The sequence below is a fragment of the Lissotriton vulgaris genome, chromosome 7 (assembly GCF_964263255.1).
Source record: "Lissotriton vulgaris chromosome 7, aLisVul1.2, whole genome shotgun sequence".
NCBI lineage: Eukaryota > Metazoa > Chordata > Amphibia > Caudata > Salamandridae > Lissotriton > Lissotriton vulgaris.
Window position 1 is genome coordinate 1,518,334,757 of NC_141695.1, and position 25,255 is coordinate 1,518,360,011.

Consider the following 25,255-nt stretch of genomic DNA (forward strand, 5'->3'; position numbering starts at 1 on the left):
GCGGGTGGGAATAAAGGTTTATGTATAAAAATTAAGGGGTGGGATTTTAAACAAAGAACTGAAAGAAAATATTGAGAAATAAGCATTATGTGATGATCACCTCCCCTAGCCTCTCCAATCAGAGTTAGTAATTCCATAAGTTTGAAACATTAATGGGTGGTACTAGCATACAGAAAGATATAATTGAGGTGGGTCTTAGTTAGCTAGATAGTCTGGAAACGGAGATGCTGAAGCATGAGACCGGGATGCTGTCAGAGTGACGAGTGATGCTGAAGAAACAAATTGCTGAACTAATTATCTCAAGCAAATTAATTTAGAAGAAGATCGCAGAAGAATCTCGGGGAGGAAAAGCGTGTCAGCGAGGGGTGCTACGCAAGGGTCGGCGATAGAGAAGATGTCTGTCATGTCCTGATTCCTGTCCTGACGCCTTTGTTCGCCAGATTTTTCCTGGGGGACCCCCTACCAATTCCTAGGCCTGGGAGTTGGTTTTCACACCATACTTGGTAATTATAATTATATCTGTATATTGTGCTTATGTACTTTTCTCTCTATCCTCCCCCTTTCATGCAGTGCCATTGCAAAGTATAAATTAATGCATTTGATTGATTGTTTGAATCTTCCTTCCTGTGAGAAACGGACCCTGTTCTCTACTTTGTAGGTGGTTCACAATAATTAATCTGAATAAAATGTAAAATACACCCAGACTGTGATCATTTCCATAGTGTAAGTAGATAGAAACGTTATGTAATTTCACCATCAACTAGTTCAACTAATGGTCCATTGACCAGAGGAAAGAACTATTTGATCAGTGAAAGACTGATTAGGAACCAGAAATAACTAATCTTGATATTTACAAAACATGCCCCCAGCGATTATTGCCAATAGGTTGTGGATGAATCTATGGGCCCAGTTGAGTATGTGGTGTTAGATTACCTGTTGCTGGTAACCCGCTGGATCAATACCAGGAATGCCCTTGGGTGCAACCGCAAAGCTCTAAATCATACCTGTTATATACAGTGTTTATAAAGGGCCCTAATTAGGAGCTCTGGAGTTGAGACTGACAGTGGACAAAGTAAAACAATTTTAAGTAAATAAAAATAATCTACTTACCTACTCCTCTCGGGTCCTACACTCCGGGGCTCCAAGGCTGCGAGGAGCTCAGTCCCAACTACCTTAGCCAGTCCAGATGCTCCTCTCACTTTGTTAACCATCATGAGAGAAGTGCCAGGATTGGTTGGAACAGGCTGGCTCAGTGTTCCTACAGGCACTGGAGGTCTGTGCCTGCTCTCCACAAAGCTGTCTAAGAAAGCTAGGGTGGCAAGGTTCAAAGAGTGCATGTCAGGCTGCCAATCGCAAGGCAGCTGGCCAAAGTGATTTGTGCACTGTAAACTGGAGTGGGCATCACTCCTCCTCCCCTGCTGCCAATCAGCCGTAATGACCCAGCCCTATTCCGACACGTGGCTCGAACTGGCCGCCCTGAAATTTAAAATGGTAATAAAATCATTTTTATTACCATTTTTTTGCCATGTTTGCTGTGCTGGCAGCAGGGTGGGCAATACTTCTTCGCCCTAATGGAGGAACCACCATCGAAACTGGCAGCCTGTCGCCCAGAGAGTGAGAGGGTCAGAGAGCACAGTGTAATTTCCAGAAGAAACAGGAGGCCTTTTTAATTTAGATTCTTGATGTACTTGTGCTATCCCTGCAAATGTCATGTCTCAGACTCCTTCTCAGGGTAAGGTGTTAAGGACTATGGGTGATCCCACCTGGGAAATATTTTGTTACATCTTCTTCTGCTATTCATACAGATATTTCATAATTTCCATACCTAGAATCCCAATGCGTAGAGGTATCTGGGATCTTTGGCGTCTGCGCTTGAGAGCTCCAAGATCTCGCAGCCGTTTCCAGATTGTTTGTTCAGCCTTCTCCCTAAGGAAGGGGTTAAAAGCACTGGGTCAGAAAAGAATTCCACCAAAATCATTATGTTGGTCAAAGATGGTGTCATGTATGGTCTGGACACTCCAGAATCAGCTATGCAACAGAAAGGCAATTGTTTAGAATGACTAGTAAGTGCATATTACAATGCTGGAGTTATAAAGACAATATAGTGGCTTGCACTTCTTTATTTCGTCTGAGAAAAGAAAAAGGTGTTTAAAGTACCCTTATCCTTTACAAGAAGTTGTATCATCTTCCATTGTATCACTACATCAGCTAGCGGCAAAGATGAGAAGATGTTAATACTAATGACATTATTTCACAAGCATTGGCAAAGGTAATAGTTCTTGCCTTGATGTTGCACAACATCGGCTAAGAAAAAAAGAGGAAAAAAATACTTGGTGAGGCCTCTCCTACAGGCTGTGTCATTCTTAGGCACACATATGTGCACGTATGGATGCGCCTATGGAATGGCACAAGCAATTATTTTATTTACCTATCTAAGATGTCAGACACCACGTAGATCAGTAAATAAAAAAATTATTAGAATGAAACAACAAAGGAGCAGATGTGGAGGACATAATGGGGAGTGGGTGGAGGGAGACAAGGAGGAAACAGTGGCTCCCAAAATAACAATTTAGAATTTGTAACAACCTGGCAGTGAAGCATAGGTATCAAGCCCTCTAAAATATGTTAAGTAATTAAAATATTTATTTTCGGACCACAAGTTGTACGGAAGCAACTGAGGAATAGATGAGGATTGAGTTAAGGAGGAGCAATGGAGTTTGTGGGTGAGGGGGGGATATAGGCAGAGGCATGTTGTTGAGGAGGGTGGGTGTTAGAACTGGGGTAGCCAATTCCACGGGGGGGGTAGCATGGTGCAGAGCTGGCAGCCCAAACTCCTAAGGACATGTGTGAAGCATCCACGCAGTACACACAGACGACACACCAGGCACACCACAAAAAGAGGCGCAACACCAGTTAAGATGGAAAAGAAGAACTTTTGTATTGTCTCAAATATGCAAAATCAAACATAGTAATCACTGTACTGCGCCAACTGGCGCAAGGGCAATATATACATGGGGGATTATTTACAGGGTAGATGAGGGGAAAGGTAAGTCCATTAGTTGCAATGCTGTCATAGAAAAACATAAGGCCTCATCATGAAACAACTCAATAGGCTTAACCCTCCAGGCAGGAAAGCTGTAAGGGAAAAACACTAGCATGAACATTCGCATGAGGCATAAAACCCACCACATTAAACAAGGTATGAGCCCACCCTAAGCGTGTAACATATTAGGCATCACATCAGCCGCAACTGAAGTACATGGGGCATAAATCACATTAACAGTGGGCAGAATCATTAGGCAGTAAACACAGTGGTCAGGCCGACAGCCTGAATTAGCACCTTACGCCGGCCGTTGCATTTAGCATGGGGCATTTCCTTGGGCGTAGAAAACACATTATGCCGTTCATCAGTGTGCATGAACCATGAGGCGGGCATAATCTTCATAGAATCAAGCCCCCAGGCCCAAAATCGACAGCAGTGTGGCACAGTAGGTATACCACTGTATATCAGGCATAAACACATAACAAGTGGTACATCTCTACAATTTAACTTCTGGGGCAGACACCCAACCTGGGCGCCAAGCCCCAACAGATACAACCCTCAGTAGTAGCTCCGGGTAATTTCACCACCTACTCTGGCCCTAAGCCTCTGGCCGCCATCTTCTTACTTCAGGGAGATGAGGTACTTGGGCCCCAGGAGCCCCGGGTCCGTTGGAGTCCCCCTCTGGGCTCTAAAGATGGTACTTCCCCCAAGTTCCAGGACAGTGTTCCCATAGTGCTGGAGTCCCCCAGTGTTGAGGCCCACAACAGTGCAGCGGTCCGCAACTGCGGCGCCGCTGGAGGGCTCTGCAATGCCCAAGTACAGGGGGCGAGCACCGGCAATGTACCCCGACACACCCCCCTGTCCACGGACTGATCGAGGCCCCACTCACCGGGCTCTCCTCTGTGCGGCGTCCGCTGCTCACCAGACTTTTTATGGCTGTAGGGCTCCCTCACTACACGGAGCCCTGCAGGCGTCAGGCAACGTCCTTGCCTCCGGCCTCAGGACCTCCCGTAGCTCCTCACCAAGCTGCCGACTCTGCCCCAGCGCGGGGCTCTCCTCTCCTCACGGGGAGCCCCACCTCACACGGCTTCACCTGGGCCCCTCCTGGGACCCGGGACTTCACGGCAGCAGGCGCGGGGCTACCACCAGCTCACAGGAGCCCCCACTAGGGACTCTCCCCACTTCCTGCCTTGGCGCGGCCCATGCCAGGCAGCTCACACTTCTTCCGGGTCTCTTGCTGGCCAGCCACTAATCAGGGCGCTCTCTCCAGTGGGCGCGGCGGCAAGGCCCAGTCCGTGCGCGGCGGGTGGGGGCGCGGCCTGTGACTTGGCCGGCGCCCCGGCCACGAGATGCTGCCCTTCTCGGCTTCTCTAGACCCAAAGCGAGCCCCCTCGATGCCGCCGCGGCCCTCTCGTGGCTCCGGTGGCCGCCGGGGAAATACAAGCAACAGCGGTCACCTAGACGGTGGGGTGCTGGGCCGCGGCAGTGATCAGGCAGGCTCAACGCTCCCTCCACAGCGGTGCAGGCGCCCGGGTCGCAGCGGTGATTGGGCAGTATAGCGCCTCCCAGGTCACAGCGCTATCGAGCAGGTACCAGGCGGCGGCAGTGATTCCAGGCGGCGATTATGCAGGGTGGGCACCCGCTCGTAAGTTGTGCATGCCAAGTGCCACCACAACTCGGGGTAGGCACCCTCGGCGCTCTCAAATAACAGTCCGTCCCTGGCCACACAGCGCTTAGCAGGCACAGGCAGTATAGCGCTTGGCAGGCTCGGTTCTTCTTGGTTCAGCCCTTCCAGCACACAGCGCTTCGGGGTTATAGCCCTTAGGGGGGCAGACAGTCCCAACAGCAAGCCTCAGGAGCCCCAGGGTAACGCTCCTCAACTCCTGGGGGGTCCTGTCCAGCCCCAATATAGCGCTCTCTTCCCTCAGGCGCTTTTAGGTGTAGCGATCACAAGGCGCAAGGTCCCACCAGCCTCAGGGACATAGGATGGTACTAGTTCCTCAGGGGGCAAGCAGCAGAGCAGCAGGCAGTACTGGGCAAGGTCAGCAGTCAGTGGGCACTCATCAAGACAGTGTGGTAGGCTTTCACCATCCTCCACTGTAGCGTGGCACTCCTGTACAGCAGCCTGTTCTCCTGCAGTGGGGCTTCCACTAGCCCTGGGGACAGTAGAGGGGTTTTAGTTGGGTGCAGAGTCCAGCACACAGGCTCAAGTGGTGGTATCCCCTGGCAGCAGGTCCCCTCACGTTCCTGTCCCTGCTCTGACTGAGCACATGGTGGCACAACCCCCTTATTTATATACCCCTCATCCCACCTACCAGTCAGTGCCAGAAGCTTCTAGAATCCTCTGGGGGACTGGTTGTAACTGGCTCAGTGGGAGGAATAGAGCACCCTGGGTGCCAGGCTTTCCCTCCAAAAGCAGGGATGGCTGGGTACCAAACATCTAGACCGCTAACCTACTGCAGTCAGGTGGCACAACACACAGCCATGGCATCCATTTTAAAAGCGTCATTTCACCAGGGTGCATTTTGACAATGGTGGTTTACAGGTGCGCACACCATTGCATTACATTTTCACATTAAACAGGGCATCTCATACCACACATGGCCTATATAACTTTCTTTACCATGGGGGGAGACATCCTAACACAGGGGGGTGAAAAGCGAAAAGTTTGGGAAAAGGGGCCAAGTTCAACAGTGGGTAAGAAGCACATGAGGAATTGGAAGAAACATTAAGTCAATGGAGGGACTAGCAGCTGAATATAAGGTCCAACACCCATGCTCCTTAATTATAATAGTTAAGCAAAAGGGGGATGCTGTTGCTCCAATAAAGGCAGAAGGGAGAGAAGATGGGAAGCTGTAGAAGGGGCTCTTTATAGCAGATCTTCTGATTTTTGCCATAATAAGTGCAAGAAACAGACATTCAATTCAATTAAAAAAGTCTTTATTTCGATTATTCATCATAAAACACAGAGAATTAATACAATAGTCAAAAATGGTCAAAACTCATTAAAACTGTCTATTAAAAAAAACATGTTTAAAAATATAAATAACAAAAGTACTTTAAAACCATGCTAAGAAAAGATTAAATCTGATATAATCACAAGACTTTTTATATAAGAACAAAAAGGCAACGTCTATGAAAATACTCAAACCAATTAATACAATAATTCATTTAGCTCAAAGAGCCCACTATTTTTTCCCCGAATAGCCCAAGCCCAGCTCAGAAATTCATTTGTGGAGGGCTTAATGAAAAAGAAAATAATAATTCCCTAAATGTGAGCAGAGGAAGAATACAAGTCAGACAATCAAAAGGATGGCAAGGCTGTGCTCCAGGGGAGGGACAAACATGAAAAGAGGACGGCAAACCATTGAATAAGAAGCAAGAGAATGTGAGTGACAATAAAGGCAACCAAAGGTAAGTAATGTGCGGGCCTTAAGCCCACTATAGGTTCTTGGTATGGTCCACAAGAATCTTTCACCTACAGACAGCTAAAAGCGGTCTGGTTGGCAAGATCAAAAAAGCTTAAAAAAACAGATATAAAGCAATATTGGTGACATAAGTAAATTAAATTGTATTTTTATCTTTATTTGACCTTAGTTGAGCCCCATTTCAATTCTTTCCAATTTTTCCTGTGATGTGTGGATTTCTGGGAAAGGAGGTCTATAAATAATATGTTACTTACCTTGTAAGCATTTGTTCGTAGAGTGCAACATTGTAGATTTGCATGCTCTCTATGCTCCTGACATCTTGTGTTGGGCTCAGATGTTTGCAAGTAGTTTTTCTTTGAAGAAGTCCTTCATGTATCAAGGAATGGTGCGTCTACTCCTGTAGTCGGTGCTGCGCATAGCATCCGATTCCAATGTTAGACTGTTTTTTACCAGCAGGTGAACAGTAAGATGGAGTGGTGTGTAAAGACCGTGTGGTGACCATGCGTATAGGGTGGGGAAAAAAAAGGTAAGGACCTCAGTAGCAACCACTGATTTCCAGAGAGGGATGCGTTGGGGGTGATGGTGACTTGCAGAATGGGGTCTCCAGAAAGGACCTGCCCTGCAACAGGTTGTTGCTGTTCCACCACTACAGAGAGCAATGATAGCTGGCTATAATCAACACTAGAGGCTCCATGTGACCCGTTATCTCGGACCATTGTGCTGAGAAGCATTCTTGCAGAGAATGCATGTGAAGACTGGCATGGGAAATTAAGGTTATTTAGGAGGCTATAATCCCCAGAAAGTGCATTATTGTTGTGGCAGTGAGGAAATGACATGACTGAAAAGAGGCAATAGCTAATAGAATACCAATACCACCAATACCTTTTGTTGGTTTGGTTATACCATGCCTGTTATGGCATTTAGGATAGACCCTAGTAAGAGCTGATGGGAATGGGTTGAAGGTGAGACTTAGAGGGGTTTATGGTAAATCATAGGCTTTGAAGCAGGGAGATAGCAGCTTGGATGTGGGCTAGGCAAGTGTGCTAGTCTGCGCTCTTGATCAGCCAATCAACGAGGTAGGGGAACACTCAAATGTCCAATCTTCAGAGATTGGCAGGTACTAATGCTAAACACTTTGTGAAGACCCTCGGGTTGGAGCGACCCAGAAGGGCAACATTTCGAACTTACAGTTTTGGCCACTTACCATGGAGCTGAGGTAGCGCAGAAGAGCTATATGGATATGTATTTGACAGCAGAGGAATGACATCCTGTAAAGTAATAATATAAATATTCATAGAATATATATTTGTTGAGGGGTCTAGTTTAGGATGGGCCTGATGGAGCCTCCCTTTTTAGGAATGAGGAAGCAAAAGTAGTATATATTGCTCCCTTGTGGAGGAGCACCTGAATTTCCTATTGCAGCAGGCACAGGCATCTGGGCTAAGGATGTGTCAGTGGGGAGGGCAGTTTGGTGGGGTGGAAAGGAATTCTAGGCAACAACCCTGATTGATGATTGATAGAACAGCAGGAAACTTTGCATTCTCCCGCAGACATGTGTTGTGTGGGTGGGGTGATATGGGGCAAGTCAGTGCTTGGCCATAGTGGCTCCCTTACAGTGTTCCACAACCTTTGCCCTTACTGGAGTTGTTGTTTCTCAAGGCACCCTGCATGTACCCTCTACCCTGCCCCCCCCTTGCTGGTGGTAGGTCTGCTGTTGCCTTTGACAGGACTGGGACTGCTCGGGGGAGGTAGCTTTAGTTTCTCACTTATACTGCTGCTTCCAAAAGATATATACACACTCAGAAAATAAAATACGCACCTATAAGAAAATGTGCACATTTCCGTATCAAGGTTGTGCAATTCTACTGCTGTTTAAGGCTCTTTACCAAATAATCCCTTGCCTGTCAATCCGCATAGCTTTTGGCCTGGCAGTCATGGTTGACAGCATTCAGAATCGCTCAAAAACAACCCAATATCCGTTTTTATCCACATTTAAAAATAAATACAAACAGGAATATATTTGGTTTTCGGTCTGCATTTATCTGTAAAAATCTGTTAAAAAAGGAAAACAGGGAGCCTTACTTATAAATTAAAGTAACCCTTCATTGTTTTTTTTGGATGGGAGACTGGGTGACTATGAGAATGATTCAATCATTGGATGTATTAGAAACTGATTTGATAGCCGTAGCACAAATGGATTAGCAGTGTACTCCTTTTCTAGAAAGAACACTGTAAAGCAGAATAAGCCTTGCGATACACTGAAATAGAAACATCTTTTTATTCAACATATTAAACACGTCACCAGACTAAACTTACCTAATAGAGCAGGTTACCAGTAGGACAACATCAGCCTATGAAAAGAAAAATTAGAAATGTTTCTTGGGCGTTTTAAACTCACGTACTTGACATTACCAGATCAGACACTAGTTTGTGCTGCATTTGCACCACACAGCTGTTTAGCAGAATCAGGACAGGACTCCAGAGCTAATTCTAAGTTCAAGTTAAAATTAAAACAGTAATTGCAGTAATATACTTTTTTGTGTAAAAACAACAATCTATGGTAATAGCTCTAATGCATCATGTTCTCTAAGCACTGGATTTATTTTAAAAGTGTGTTCATGCCAGGTGAACTACTTAATGGTAACAGCCAAACTATAAAGATTTTCATATCATTCCAACAACTGTTCCAGAAATTATTTCAAATAAAGACAGTTGTCTACATAACTATGTGACAATAAACAACCTTACACTAAAGTCTGCTGACAAATATATATTACTCCTAAGTCTGCTTGTATATCTGTGGCCAATACTAAATGTCGTCACTGGGTAGTTAAAGTTAGGACTACGCTTCTATAAGACATTTATTTTTGGGTTTACCAATAACTTTGATGCCTTTTTGACAGATCTTCCCAAACTTTACAAAAAAAGGCTCATTCAACCCAGCTCCATCCTGGAAAGTTTCCTTGTGATACCTAAAGAGGGGGCAGAGACAAAGAAGGGGGGTTTGGGGTGTCCCAAAACGTGTTTCCCATTGCTATTTTCCAGAGAAAAATCGAACAGTGATACCAAATAAATGGCTCAAAGGAATTGCATCAAATTTGGCAGAAAGCTAGATGTTTACACAAAAAGTGTGATTTTGTAATTTGGAGCAAATAAATTCAATAGTTTTTGAGACGTTAAGATAGAACATGTATCTATTTCAGACAGCAGAGGCTCCGCAGACCTGCTGGTTAAAAAGACTAAATCGGATTGGCTGCAGTCAACATCAACAAAGATGTTGTAGCAGCCATTTTACGACTCAGGGGTTCACTCCCCACTCATGAAAAAGGATGATGAAAGAGAAACATGTAAGGGGGCATATTAGGAATACCTTGACCCCCTTGAAGTGGACCAGGGCCTGAGGGGTCGGCACAACACTTCCCCTCCCTGTGCCTTCTGAAGTTCTATGAGACCTCATTCCCCGTGCCAGTGTTATTTTTATGGGATGGGAGGCCTGAGGCAATTAGAAAGCCCCAGGAATCCATCCCTAGGGCCGACATCAATTTTTGGAGAAGGGTGTGTGGCGCCCCCCACAACAAGTCATAAATGGCCCCTAGACCCCATCTCCCAGAGCCTGTCAAGGAAGAGTATCCCAGAAAGCCCATCCCTTGGAACACGGTCTTGCACCCTGTGAGAGCACGTAGGAAACAAACTTCATTTACCTGCCCGCTCTCTCTATAGGGAAGGGAACATAGCTTTGCTCTCACCTGGCTGCGACAGTAACATAAGCTGCTCCTGCTGGGTGGGAGCAACACAATATAATTTCTATAATTTATAGGGCGGAGGGCCAAAAAGCCCCCCATCCCAGGCCATTTGCGGTCCCGGAGACCTCATCCTCCGGAAAAGACTTTAAAATAAATTAATAAATGAATATTTATAGTTTTTTTTAAAAAGGGAGGGCATTTTTTCAATGTATGAAGGGGGCCCCGGGGCCCGATCTCTTTTTCTCATTTTTTTTAAATAAAGGAAGGAAGGGCAAGTGTCTCCCTTCCAGGGATGATTTTGGCCAAGGGGACCCCATCCCCCGGGGCCTGGCCACAATACTGGATGCCTTGGTTTCCCCCAGGGCACCCAGTTTCTTACAATGGGGACTGTGGGGTGAGCCTCAAGGTCTCTGACGACTTTCCGAGTCCTCCAGAAGCCAGTATTGCTTTTGGACAGCAGGAGCTACTAACATGCAGCTCTCTCTGTCCAAAAGCAATTTTGCTCTGCTTTGAGTAAGCAAGAGCATTTTCTGCTCTCTCTTACTCAAAGCAAATCAGTCTTTGCTACGGATTGGCGGGAGCAGTGCTTCCACCAAGCCATTCCAAACTGTAATGTCCCAGGGATGGGTACTCTGGCACATTGCTGGAGCTGGCCCTTGGGTGGAGATCCCCAGGGGCATCTAGGCTCAGGAGGAGGGCCACTTGACCCCCTCCTTGCTTAAAATGTGCCCCGTAGAGGTGGTCGTCCCCGGACCTGCGGGGACTGCGCCCACCCACATTAATTAAATTTGAAGCCACAGGGAGGTGGTGGACCCCAAGGATGGGTGAGACCCGCAAGCCCCTGCATTATTTTGGATTAAAGCCTCAGGGAGGTGCTTGAGATGTCATCAGTGATGTCATGAGTGACCATGTAATGAGAGATGTAATATGCGACGTCATCAGCAGTACATTTGGGGGCGCGAGTTATAGTTAGCCAAGTTAACTTTAATGGCTGAATTTCTCAGGTTTTGTATGAGTGAAACGTCAGCCTTAGTATAACGTCCCAGAAACCTGTGTTTTTTTCAGTGAATATCTAAGGTTTTTATAACGCTCATTCCTAACTATAACGTCCCTGAATCCTGTGTTTTTTTCTGTGAATTTCCAAGGTTTTTTAAATGCTAATTACTAACTAGAATGTTCCTGAAGCCTGTGTTCTTTTTCAGTGAATTTCTAAGGTTTTTCAAATGCTAATTTCTAACTATGTCTACATAGGTAGGACATGCACTGAAAGAAGCAGGAGAAGTGCAGGAAGAAGCAAGAGAAGTGCTGGAAGAGGCAAGAGAGGTGAAGAAAGGTGCAGAAAGAAGCAAGAACAATGCAGAAGGAGGCAACAGAATTACAGAAAGAGGAAGAAAGGTGCAGAAAGAAGCAAGAGAAGTGCAGAAAGAAGCAACAGAAGTGCAGAAAGTGGCCTACTTCAACAGAACCTTTCCACAGACTCATACAAAGTACCCTAATCACCAATCCTTCTTCCAAGATGTCTCTAACCTCACTTTTCTCTTGCAGGTTCACTATTCATCGAATGCTCATAATGTTAGGCCTACTAAATACAAAACAGCAATCCTAACCATATCACTGTTGTAAGTCTGACCAAGTTTGTGAAGGCATGCATGTATGTGTTACATAAACATTAAAATACAAATACTTGAATAACTTCGTTTCAAACAGCATACCCTAAATATTTCTGTACAAAAAGGTGTATGTAATTCTTTCTGCTCATACTTCAGGCCACATGGCTGTTCAATTGCATATTTGAGGGGTTCTATAACACCTATATACATAAGAAATGTCTGCCTGTGCAACCGAATGACAGAGCAGAACTGAGAAAATTTGACCACCTTTAAGAGAAGCTACCCACTTTTTAAGCTACCATCTTCAGATGCATAACACATGTGAGAATATATGTACAAGAGGATATATACCATATTCACAAGAGCAAACAGACCTTTAAACTTGACAGCTTGACCTTCCCATTTGAATATAGAAACAGGCGAGAGAAGTAAAGAAAGAAGCAAGAGATTTGCAGAAAAATACGAGAGGTGCAGAAAGAGTAAGAAATGGCAAAAAGAGACAAGAGAAGTGCAGAAAGAGTTAAGAGAAGTGGAGAAAGAGGCAAGAGAAGTGCAGAAAGAGGCAAGAGAAGTGCAGAAAGAGGCAAGAGAAGTGCAGAAAGAGGCATGAGAGTGCAGACAGGAAAGAGGTGCAGAAAGAGGAAAGAGGGTTACAGAAAGAGGCAAGAGGGGTGCAAACATTTGCAAGAGAGGTACAGAAAGAAACAAGAACAGTGCAAAAAGAACCTACAGAGGTGCAGAAAGAGGTAATAGATGTGCAGAAAGAAGCAAGAGAGGTGCCCAAAGAAGCAAGAGAAGTGCAGAAAAAAGCAAAAGAGGTACTGAAAGATGCAAGAGGACAGCAGACAGAGGCAACAGAGGTGCAGAAAGAGGCAAGAGAGGTACAGGAAAAGGGAAGAAGAGTACAGAAAGAGGCAAGAGGGGTGCAGAAAGAAGCAATAGAGGTGCAGAACGAAGCAAGAGAAGTGCAGAACGAAGCAACAGAGCTGCAGAAGGAGGCAAGAGGGGTGCAGAAAGAGGCAAGAGGGGTGCAGAAAGAGGCAAGAGGGGTGCAGAAAGAGGCAAGAGGGGTGCAGAAAGAGGCAGGAGGGGTACAGAAAGAGGCAAGCGAGGTGCAGAAAGAGGCAACAAATGTTCGGAAACAGACAAGAGAAGTGCAGAAAAAGGCATGAGAAGTGCTGAAAGAAGCAACAGATGTGTAGAAAGATGCAAGAGAAATGATGAAAGAGACAAGAGGATGACAAAGAAATGAGAGGTGCAGAACAAAGCAAAAAGGTGCAGAGGCAAGAGAGGTGCAAAAAGAAGCAACAGAGGTGGAGAAAGAGGCAAGAGAAGTACAGAAAGAGGCAAGAGAGATGCAGAAACAGGCAAGAGTGGCACAGAAAGAAGAAACAGAAGTGTAGAAAGAAGCAATAAGGGTGCAGAAAGAGGCTAGAGGGGTACAGAAAGAGGCAAGAGTATTGCAGAAAGAAGCAAGAGAGGTGAAGGAAGTAGCAACAGAGTTGCAGAAAGAGGCAAGAGAAGTGCAGAAAGAGGCAAGCGAGGTGCAGAAAGAAGCAAGAGAGGTACAGAAACAGGCAGGATAGATACAGAAAGAGGGAACAGGGGTACCGAAAGAGACAAGAGAGGTGCATAAAGAGGGGAGAACTGTGGAAAAAGAGGCAAGAGGGGTACAGAAAGAAGCAACAGAAGTCCAGAAAGAGGCAGAAGAAATGCAGAAAGACGCAAGAGAAGTGCAGTAAGAAGCAAGAGAATTGCCGAAAGAAGCAAGAGAAGTGAAGGAAGAAGCAACAGAAGTGCCGAAAGAGGCAAGCGAGGTGCAGAAAGAGGCAAGAGAGGTGCAGAAAGAGGCAGGAGAGATACAGAAAGAGGGAACAGGGGTACAGAAAGAGGTAAAAGAGGTGCAGAAAGAGGGTCGATGGGTTCAAAAAGAGGCAAGAGGGGTACAGAAAGAAGCAAGAGAGGTGTAGAAAGACGAAAGAGGTGCAGAAAGAGGCAAATGAGGTGCAGAAAGAGGCAAGAGAGGTGAAGAAAGAGGCCAGTGAGGTGCAGAAAGGGGCAAGAGGGATTCAGAAAGAAGCAACAGAACTCCAGAAAGAAGCAGGATAAGTGCAGAAGGAAGCAGGAGAAGTCCAGAAAAAGGCGAGAGGTGTAGAAAGAAGCAAGAAAGGACCAGATAGAAGAAAGAGAAGTGCAGAATGAAGCAGGAGGAGTGTGGAAAGAGGAAAGAGGGGTGCAGAAATTTGTGAGAGGTGCAGAAAGAAGCAATAAGGATGCAGAAAGAGGATAGAGGGGTGCAGAAAGAGGCAAGAGAATTGCAGACAGAAGCAAGAGAATTGCCGAAAGAAGCAAGAGAAGTGAAGGAAGAAGCAACAGAAGTGCAGAAAGAGGCAAGCGAGGTGCAGAAAGAGGCAAGAGAGGTGCAGAAAGAGGCAGGAGAGATACAGAAAGAGGGAACAGGGGTGCAGAAAGAGGTAAGAGAGGTGCAGAAAGAGGTAAGAGAGGTGCAGAAAGAGGCAAGAGGGGTACAGAAAGAAGAGGAGAGGTGTAGAAAGACGCAAGTGAGGTGCAGAAAGAGGCAAGTGAGGTGCAGAAAGGGGCAAGAGGGGTTCAGAAAGAAGCAAGAGAAGTCCAGAAAAAAGCAGGAGAAGTGCAGAAGGAAGCAAGAGAAGTCCAGAAAAGGGCAAGAGAGGTGCAGAAACAGGCAAGAGAGGTGTAGAAAGAGGTGTATAGAAAGAAGCAAGAGGTACAGAAAGAGCCAAAAGAAGTGCAGAAAGGAAAGCGGTAAGAGAAGTGATGAAAGAGGCAAGAGAGGGGCAGCAAGAAGCAAGAGAAGAGCCAAAAGAAGCAAAAGAGGTACAGAAAGAGGCAAGAGATGTGCAGGAAAGGAGAAGAAGGGTGCAGAAAGAGTCAAGTGAGGTCCAGAAAGAGTCAAGAAGGGTGCAGAAAAAGGCAGGAGGGGTTCAGAAAGAAGCAACAGAAATCCAGAAAGAAGCAGGAAAAGTGCAGAAAGAAACAAGAGGAGTCCAGAAAGAGGCAACAGAGGTGCAGAAACAGGCAACAGAGGTGCAGAAAGAGGGAAGAGGGGTACAGAAATAAATCAAGAGAGGTACAGAAAGAGGCAAGAGAGGTGCGGAAAGTAGCAAGCGAGGTGCAGAAAGAGGCAACAGAGGTTCAGAAAGAAGCAAGAAAGGACCAGAAAGAGGAAAAAGAAGTCCAGAATGAAGCAAGAGGGGTGGAGAAAGAGGAAAGAGGGGTGCATACATTTGCAAGAGAGGTGCAGAAAGAAGCAAGAGAAGTGCAGAAAGATGCAGAAAAGGTGCAGAAAGAGGCAAAAGAGGTACAGAAAGAGGCAAGAGATATGCCGAGTCACTCACTGCCGCCAACTGCTCCACTGATCGCTTGCCCTGCCACTGCCTGGCAGGGTTCGAGCCCCCGGAGCCCCGCCAGCGCTCTGCCGAAGGTTGTCTTTCACTGTAAATTACTGCATTTTCTACTGCTGTTCTTCCTGCCATTTCGTTCATTGTAATTTTCCCCTCTGTCATTTTTTGCGCCACCACAGCCCTCCGCGACCCCCCCACCCCACTCTTGCCTTCTGTGTCCCTGACCTTTTCCCGCCGCTTTCCCGAGGCCACGCCCCCTCGCCACCACGCTCCCGGCGACCACCGACAGGACGCGCAGTGGACACGTGCAGCGGGCGCGCCGATTGTGCGCCAAAGGCGCGCCAAAGGCAAGCCCGTCTGTGCCCGTCCGCGCCTGTACTGCGCCCAGCGTCAGAACCCCTGGAACCCGAGCCCGCAACAACACCAGACTGCACTACGACTCCAGCAACCACCACGCACACAACGCCGGACAAAACCACTCCTGCTACCAGGCGGCCCCAAAGCACACCCAAGGACCCTTCACCTGCCGTAACTGCAGCCTCACCAGCATCCGGCCCTCCAAACCATCAACCAAAGAACCCAACCACCTCCGATGCATCCTCCTCAACACTCACTCCGCCCGCAGGCACGCCATCGAACTCTGGGACCTCCTAGACTCAACCACCCCTGACGTCACCTTCCTGACGGAGACCTGGCTGAACACCACCTCGGCACCAGACTTCGCCATAGCCATCCCAGAAGGCTACAAGATCTCCCGCAGAGACCGCACCAACGGAATGGGAGGAGGAATCGCCATTGTCCACAAAAGCACCCTCCGAGTCTCGACCAACACCGACGACACCCTCACCACAGCCGATCACATGCACTTTCAGATCCACACCGACCCCAACACCACCCTCAGAGGAACACTCGTCTACAGACCCCCCGGACCCCGACCACAGTTCAGCGACACCATCGACGACCTCATCAGAACCCACGCCCTCACCTCCACGGACTACATACTCCTCGGGGACCTGAACTTCCACCTCGAGAACAACAACGACGCCAACTCCACCGCCCTGATCGACAACCTTGCCAACCATGGACTCAAACAGCTTGTGACAACACCCACCCACATCGCCGGACACACACTGGACCCCATCTTCTCTGCAAGTCCCCACGTCACCTTCAACCACACCACCGAACCTCACTGGACCGACCACAGATGCGTCCACTTCACCTTCAAGAAACCCACCACGCACCACCGCACCCAACAGCTGCCACGCCGCTGCTGGGGCAAGGTCACCAAGGATCAACTGACCACCACCCTTGCCCTGACACCACCCGGGGACCCCACCGACCCCGACACCGCCGTCATCAACCTCAAACAGTGGATCAATGACTGCGCTGACACCGTCGCCCCACTCAAGACCTACCAACTACACCAACAAGAAAGCCGCATGGTTCACCGAAGACCTCCGAACCTCCAAGCGCACCAGCCGAAAACAGAAATGGCTCCAAGACCGAACTCCAAACAGCTACACTGCCCACAAGAGCGCCACCCGCAGACATCACCAACTTATCAGAACCACCAAAAGGACCGCCTTCAAGGACCGCCTAGACAACAACGCACAGAACACCAAAGAGCTCTTCAGCATCAAGAAAGAACTCTCCAACCCCAGCTCCAACACCGACGACATCCCCCAATCACAAGACCTGTGCAACTCACTGGCCACCTTCTTTCACCCCAAGATCACCGACATCCACGACAGCTTCAACTCCGACACCCCAATGTCGTAATTTGACGGTGATCGGGTTAGCGTTAAGCTTTGCTACACTAATTTTCCCTTAACTGGACTATGGTGTTCGGAAGCCATTTTGAAAACCCTGGCGTCCATTTTATATGAACACGCTGCCTCGTGGTCAGCATGCCCTTTCGTCCTTTCTTTGTACCACTGACCACTTAAACTTGCTCAGCAACAGGCTATTTTTAGTATTGGTCAAGCTCGCATATGCGCAGTTAAACCCTCTGTACTAGTGGACAGTCATCGCTTAGGAATGTTCTCCAAAACGGACCAGTGGTATTGTAACTCCTCCCATGAGTTGGCTGTGTTCCAAAAATGACCTTATATGTACCTAAACTGAGTAAATGTATTCCGCCTACTCTTTTTATTACTGTAAAAACTGTATAAAAGAGGTCTCACATTGATGTTCGGTGTGATACTTCTTGCATTACCGAAGGGTGCTGTAGGAATGTACCACCACCCCATGGGGTCCTAATAAACTTGTCTTTTGCATTTTCCAGTTTCCGTGCCAACGTCTGTTTTATGGTGTAGCGGGTTTTGCGGAATATGTAGGCCTGGAGAACCCAATACCACAAATTGGCGACCACGAAGGGACTCATCGGCGACTCGGATGCCCGAAGGAGAGGTCGTGACGAAGGATTGGAAACTCGCCATGGACGCGTACGCTGCCACTGAGTGACCCGAGTCTTGGCACCCACTGTGTTTTCTTTCTTTCCTTCTGATCCGACCTTCCAGGTGGCGCCGGTCCTCGACTGAGATCCTGCTCGTTCGAGTTGTCGTACAGTGCCGGTTTGGCCGATTCGACTAAAAGAACTTGGCAGTTGGAACCTGGATATTTGAGAATTTGGTAAGCTTGTGATTGGTAAGATAGTCTACGGACGCTTACTGTGGCTCTTTGAATATGTTTTGAGTTAGCTAACATTTGGTTCTATGATTTGAATTATATGTGCAGTGCACTACACATAGGCGGGCATGTGGAGATATTTCTCTAATTTTGTATTTGTTTGAACGGCACACCTTGTGTGAAGTATATTAAGTGCCATTTTGTGATATCACGTTTTTGTGATATTTTGACATGCCTGTTTTAAGCGCACTCCGAGGGATGTGCTGTCTTGGAAAAGGTACCAATTATCGACTAAATGAATCTCAGCCGGCTCCCCCAGAGGGGACCCCTAATCGTGAAATGTACGTCAAATTTGGCATTTCCCCTATTTTATACAGTACATTGTGGCACAGATATACCAAATCTGATCCTGAATTGCAATGGCCACTACATGAGTCGTTTGATTTACGAAAGGTTCAGTATGTGGAGCAATGTTTGTTTCAGCGCAGGTCTAGACAAGATATGTTTGATTGTGTACGTATGTGGGGGAAAGTGGTACGTGAACGAATGAAGCGTGAATTAGCCTTGGCGGACAAAGAGCAGCGGAAGGCTGCTCAGGATAAGGCTTTACAGCTGGAGGAGAAAGAGTTGCAGGAAAAGAAAGAGAGGGAGGCACGGGAACGTAATTTACAAACGAATGGTCAATTTCCTATTCGACGTCCTCTTTATCCTGTCCTTACTAATGAAATTGATGATTTCTCATTGTTAGATCGTTGCCCGCCTCCGTATGTTCTACCTACGGCCCCAGATGAGGATTCGGACGGAGGTGGTCAAGGGAGTAGTCGTGCTAAGCTAAGTGCCAGTGAAACTGCGAAGTTGCGCAGCTTTGCTCGTAAACTCAATTTGAACAAAATAACTATTTCAGAGATTAATGACCAAATGTGTAAGTGGTCCGAGCGAGAACGACTGTATTTCTTGAGCCAGTTTGGAGACGAAGTTGTAGAACGATTCAGAAAGCATTCAAATGATTTAGAGCCTAAGGATGTATCAGTTAGTCGTGAGGATATGCGTAAAGGTCTTTTTGTTATTTCAGATCCGGATCGTTTTTTTCAGCGGTTGGTCCAGCTACGGGATGAGGCGTCAAGACTACGGGAGGCGAGAAAAGCATCAGATGCGCCTGCGCCGGGATCGACGCAGCAATCCAAAGAGTGTTCTATCTTTGGAGCAGATAAGAGTTCTACGGTTCATGTTATGCCTATGCGTGAAGCTGCACCTTTGTATGTCCCTCCTAAAGGGCAAGGTACAAGCGATGACAAATTGTCTGGGGATGCAAAGGGTTATTTTATATATAATTGGGTCTACACACCGTGGAACAGAGCAGATGTTATGGCACTTAAAAATGCTTTGCCTGACCCCCGTAAGAATCCGGCAGCTTTTTATGAAGGAGTGGAAGGGGCTATTTCTTCGTGTGTTATGACGTTAGTTGATATTGATCTTTTCTTTGGGTTAATATTGCCTCCTGATATGTGGAGAGCAATTCGTAAGTTCGATGATCAAGCGATCCTGGGGGCGGATTGGAAAACTTTATCCCAAGCTGATTTAGACAGGGAGCCTGCATGTAAGCCATGCCAATTAATCTTAGATCTCCCGACGGCTATTTTGAATAAATTAAAAACGCTTGTTCCCACTAAAAAGATTGATTGGACCATGTTAGCCTCGTGTAAGCAGAAGGCGGATGAGTCGGTGTCTGATTTCTTCTCACGTTTTGAAGAAGCATTTCACGACTATAGCGGGCAGTTACTAACAGAAGACACGGGTAGGCATTTGTTCGTTGATAAGTATGTAGCGAATCTCCTACCGGAGATTTCAAAACGCCTAAAGACTAGTGAAAGTTCTTGGACCACTGCGACCCCTGCTTCTTTATTGACTATGGCTCAGTATTATGAGCGACAGGAATTGGAGGCTAAAGAAAGAACTGATAAGAAAGCGAAGGAATTAAAGATGAAAGTGATGTTAGCTCAGGTTTATGCTACACAGCCAAGAGGGAACGATAGAGGTAGGCGTGGATCGTACTGTACGTCTTCTGGTCGTACCGACATTGCTGAGGATCAGTGTGCATATTGTAAGGAGTTTGGACATTGGGCCTCAGACTGTCCGGTGCTTCGAGAACAGCGTAATCAGCGTGGTCGAGAAGGTGGAAGGACAAGGAATAGTTATTCGGGAGCGAGGGGTCGTGGTCAGGCTGATAATAATACTTTTGATCGACGGAATCAGTATCAGATAGCGGAGGGTGAGAATGTGGAGCCTCGGGATTAGGTACATGCATAGGATTGTGTAGGATGGGGTGTGGAATCGGTTGAAGTACCAGTAGATCAAAGAAGTCCATATGTATCAGCTGGCATTTTGGGTTCTATTGATCAGTTCCTGGTTGATACAGGAGCTACTCGTAGCGCTCTGTCTAAAAACCTGGTTCCAAGGGCTCCCCTTTCTGGCGAAACGATTACATCAATAGGGTTCGATGGAACCCTTAGCCCATTGTCACAACCTCTTACATTTTACATTGACAGATTCTTTGGTCCATGCCAGTTTTTATTATCACCAAAGACTCGAGACAATATTATGGGAATAGATTTGCTCAAATACTTTCGAGCAACAATACGCTGCGCTCCTGAAGGAGTGCGGGTTATCTTGAATGACAATTACCCGGATGCAGAGAGATTGCACACTATGCAAGAAATTGAAGCGTTGGCCTCTCTTCCGCAAAGGTTATGGGCTAGTTCGGACACGGATGTGGAACAGATGCTTATTCTCCCTATTCGAATAACTGTCAAGGAGGGAGCATCTTTGCCTCGTGTACCACAGTATAAAATCTCCAGGGAAGGTGAAGTTGCCTTAACTCATTGTACATGACTTGATTATTGCAGGCGTTGTGGAGGAAGTTCCCTATAATGTTTGTAACAGCCCTATTCTTCCGATTTTGAAGAAAGATACCGATGACAAAATGTATCGATTTATTATTGATTTGAGAGAAATTAACAAGATAGTAGTGCCCCAGTACCCGGTGGTGTCTGATATTACCACCTTACTTACTCTGATTCCGCCCACTGCAACCACGTTTATCGTGATTGACCTAAAAAATGCCTTCTTTTCCATTCCCATCCATCCTGATAGCAGATATTTGTTTGGTTTCACATTAAATAATAAATTGTATAGATTTTGTCGAGTTCCTCAAGGCTATACAGAAAGTCCTAGCATTTATAGCCAGGCTTTAAAAAGACAGCTTGATTCTTTCGATTTGCAGTCTGGAGTGGCTCTCATTCAGTATGTCGATGATATTCTACTTGCAGCAGACACGCAAGAACAATGTGAGGAGAGGAGTCTTGCTTTACTCTCCTTTCTTGCTCAGAACAATCACAAGGTTTCTAGGAAAAAGCTTCAATATTGTAGACCAAAGGTGACCTACCTCGGCCATCTTTTGTCTAAGGAGGGACGTGCATTGACATCTGATCGAATCCAAGCGATTTTAGATACACCAGTCCCCCGCACTCAGAGAGATGTGCGCGCTTTTATAGGCTTAACGTCTTTTTGTAGACAGTGGATAATGGGATTTTCACATATTATAAAGCCTTTGTTAGCACTATTGTCCAAGACTACACCAATGCCCCTTGAATGGACAGATGAATGCCAGACTGCTTTTGAACAATTGCGACAAGCCCTTTGTTCCGCACCAGTGTTAGGTACACCAGATTATACGAAGATTTTCACATTGTATGTACACGAGAAGGATGGGTGTGCATTGTCAGTCCTAGTGCAGACACACGGGGATAAACAGAGACCTTGCACGTATTTCTCAGCAATACTTGATCCTGTAGCACGAGGATTACCTGGGTGTTTTCGAGCAGTTGCAGCAACAGCAGTGGCCATACGACAGAGTGAGGGAATAGTTTTTCACACAAATTGCTGGTGTTAGTTCTCCATGCGGTAGATGCTCTGTTAAACCAAACAAAAACTCAGTATCTTACGAGTGCACGTTTAACAGGATATGAGCTCACACTGTTGGCGCTGCATATTACATTAAAGATATGTGCTACTCTGAACCCTGCTACTTTATTGCCGTATCCAGTTGCCGAGGGCCAGGAGGAAGAACACCATGATTGTGTTTTCCTGACTGAAGAGCAAACAAAGGGTCGTATCGACTTGCAGGATACGCCACTTCCAGATGTGGATGGGTAACTGTGGGTTGATGGATAGTGTTTGAGGCTGCCAGATGGTACAACTTCCGCAGCATATGCGATCACGACACTTAAGACAGTGGTAGAAGCAGCACGAATACCACAGAAATCGGCCCAAGCAGCGGAACTGATAGCCTTAACAAGAGCATGCGAATTGAGTGCTGGCTTATGTGTGAACATTTACACTGATAGCCGGTACGCCTTTGGAGTAGCGCATGATTTTGGCCTACTCTGGAGAGAGCAAGGGTTTTTGACTTCACACGGAGTGCACATCATGCACAGAGAACTAGTGCGTGATCTTCTAAATGCGCTACTATGTCCAAAGAAAGTGGCGATAGTTAAATGCAGTGCGCATAAGAAAGTGACAGATAAAATAGGACAAGGAAATGCCTTTGCAGATCACATAGCGAGGGAAACTGCTATGTCACGAAATGCCTCGCCAATGTATGTAGTGAAATCGCAGGCTGAGCGATGGCATGATGCTAGAGAGGAGATACTAGACATTCAGAAATCAGCGTCTGAAGCAGAACTCGCAACCTGGGCAACGGAGGGAGTGCTGGATGATGAGGGTTGTTGGAGAAGCAAAGATATGGAAATATGGAAATTGCCTGCAACTTATTTGCAAGCAATGGTCCAAATGACACATAGATTGGCACATGTTGGAGCTCTCGCAATTACTAGATTGCTTACGCGAGTCTGGGAGCATCCTGAGATTGTCAATATGGCCAAAAGAGTAGTGCAGACCTGTCTGATATGCTTGCAGCACAATCCTGCTAAAGGGACGTATACTCCGAAAGGAGGGTTTGTTCCACCTACTGCACCATTCGAAGTGCTACAAATGGATTACATCCAGCTTGAGCGTTGCAATAACCTTAAATATGTCTTAGTGGTGGTGTGTGCTTTCAGTAAATGGATTGAGGCCTTCCACACGAAGGATAATACAGCGCTGACAACAGCTAAGGTTTTGCTCAAAGAGTACTTCCCGCGCTATGGTGTTTGTAAATTTTTGTGGAGCAATAATGGTCCTCATTTTGTTGGGAAAATTGTGGAATACGTCATGAAGGGATTGGGAATTCAGCAAAAATGTCATGCTGTATTTCATCCGCAGTCAGCAGGTCTTGTGGAAAGGTACAACGCTACTCTAAAATTGAAGCTAGCAAAGATTGTGGCATCCACGTCTTTGAAAGGGCCGGATGCTTTGCCTCTGGCATTGCTATCTATTAGATGAGTGCCCCATTCCCGAACTGGCCTCACACCTTATGAAGTGGTGTTTGGAAGGCCTATGAATATATGGGGAGTTCCTAAGCCCCGATTGTTACATGATGTGTCTTGTATAATGATGAACGATTATTTGGCACGATTAACAAATGATTTACTTTCCATTCATCAACAGGTTCGAGAAGCGCTCCCAGACAATTCCATTGGAGAGGCTCACAATCTTCGTCCTGGCGACTACCTGATGGTTCGGTCCTTTGAGAGGACAAGCAGCTTGGAGCCGAGGTGGCGTGGACCCGAGCAAGTGCTACTAGCGACTCGTACGGCTGTGCGAGTTACGAACAAGAAACGGTGGGTGCATTCCACTCATTGTCGTTGCGTCTCTCCGGATCTGGTGAACACAACTGTGCTGTCTGATCATCGAGACATCTTGGACGAGGAGAAGAGCCCAGCTGTTACGTCTACTGAATCGGAGGGAGCCTTCCCGGACCACACCGTCTCTGGTAGAGAGAGATACAATCTACGACCAAGAGAAGCAGTTGTTTTGTGCGAGACTGGTTGAGTTACCGCTCCAGGTTTGTGAAACGGAAGCCGGGAATATCAAGGGGGGGGGATCAGCTCTGCTAAGTGTAGCGACAACCGTCTTGAATCTCGGAGAAGAAACCAACGGCTACCTCGGAGTTTAGCACTCATATTTTTATTTTTTAGTTGCTTTCTTTTTGAGACATTTGAACTATTGAACTATGGCACCTTCTACAATGCGAAATAAGAGAATTCTTGGTGCAGTACTTTTTGTGATGACAATTGTGGTGATAGCAGTAATAGCTTGGGTGGTAGAACTACTGGTGCCGGCAAGAGAACATTTATTGCCAACTACCCCAATTCCATCTGAACATTTTCATTTTACTTTGCCTTATCATGAAGAACGACACAGACAGACTTATCTGAATAATAGTTTCATCCAGATTCAGCATCACACCCATAATATGACGAACACTTTGAACTGTTGGGTATGTGGGATGTTGCCTGGACATCAAAAGAAAGGAGGCACTCCGCTTATCCCACTGCCATTCTCTCACAATGGTTCTTGTAATGCTTGGTATACTCTTCTATTCACTTTGCGATGGCCGACAAAAGGTGGACTACTTTTCCGACTTAATAAGGTTTGCTTTAATGACCGAGATGGTTATCCACAAGCTGAAGGAACTAAATTTGAATGGGAAGAATATCGACCAGATAATGTATCTTCACCTCGAATTTATACTAATCAAAGAAATGTAAATACGTCTAGCCTGTATATGATTACAGTCATTGATACAAAAGCTGATTTGTGTGTACGAAATAAAGGTACAATCCCAGTAGGAAGAAGTGAATGTAACACTACTCTTACCTTTGACACTCCAAATGGTATTACCTTTGTGGCTTCAGGAAACACTTACTTTATCTGTGGAAATAAAGGTTATCACCGTCTCCCTATAGGATCGTTAGGAACATGTTATATATCCTTTGTATGGCTCCCTGTGTTTCTTGCCCCACCTATGTACCATAATGATTTCGTTTTGTATCACGATTTTATACCGAATAGAGTGAAGAGAGCATTAGCTCTCGATGATATAGACCAGACTGATACTTCTCTGCAGCAATATGTCGATTTTAATTTAGGTCTTTTCTCATTTGTTGGGGCTGCTTTAAATAGCAGAAAAATAAGACGACTGACACGTGTTGTAGAAGCTGTTGCTAATGAGACAGTTTTTGCTTTAGGGAACTTGACTGAGGAACTTCAAATTACTCGAATTGTAACGCTCCAGAACCGAATGGTTCTAGATGTAGTATTAGCTGATCAAGGGGGTGCATGTCGCATTATCGGAAGTAGTTGCTGCGTGTACGTGCCAGATAATTCACCCTCTGTATATGATGCAATTTCTAAGTTACATAAGATAGCCGCTGAGATACATCCTGATAATGGTACTTGGACATTTTCGGGGTAGTTTTGG

General features: G+C 46.3%; 1 protein-coding gene across 2 annotated transcripts in view; it reads right to left on the minus strand.

Moving 5' to 3' along the window:
• Positions 1 to 25,255, minus strand: part of CDK5RAP1 (CDK5RAP1 mitochondrial tRNA methylthiotransferase) — a 206,771-nt gene that overhangs the window by 79,058 nt on the left and 102,458 nt on the right. For both annotated transcript variants that reach the window (XM_086932386.1, XM_086932387.1), the window contains 2 exons: positions 8,788 to 8,822; positions 1,826 to 1,926 (listed from right to left, as the gene is read on the minus strand). In XM_086932386.1, coding sequence (XP_086788512.1) covers positions 1,826 to 1,926; positions 8,788 to 8,822 — 136 coding nt within the window. The remainder of the gene's footprint in view (positions 1 to 1,825; positions 1,927 to 8,787; positions 8,823 to 25,255) is intronic.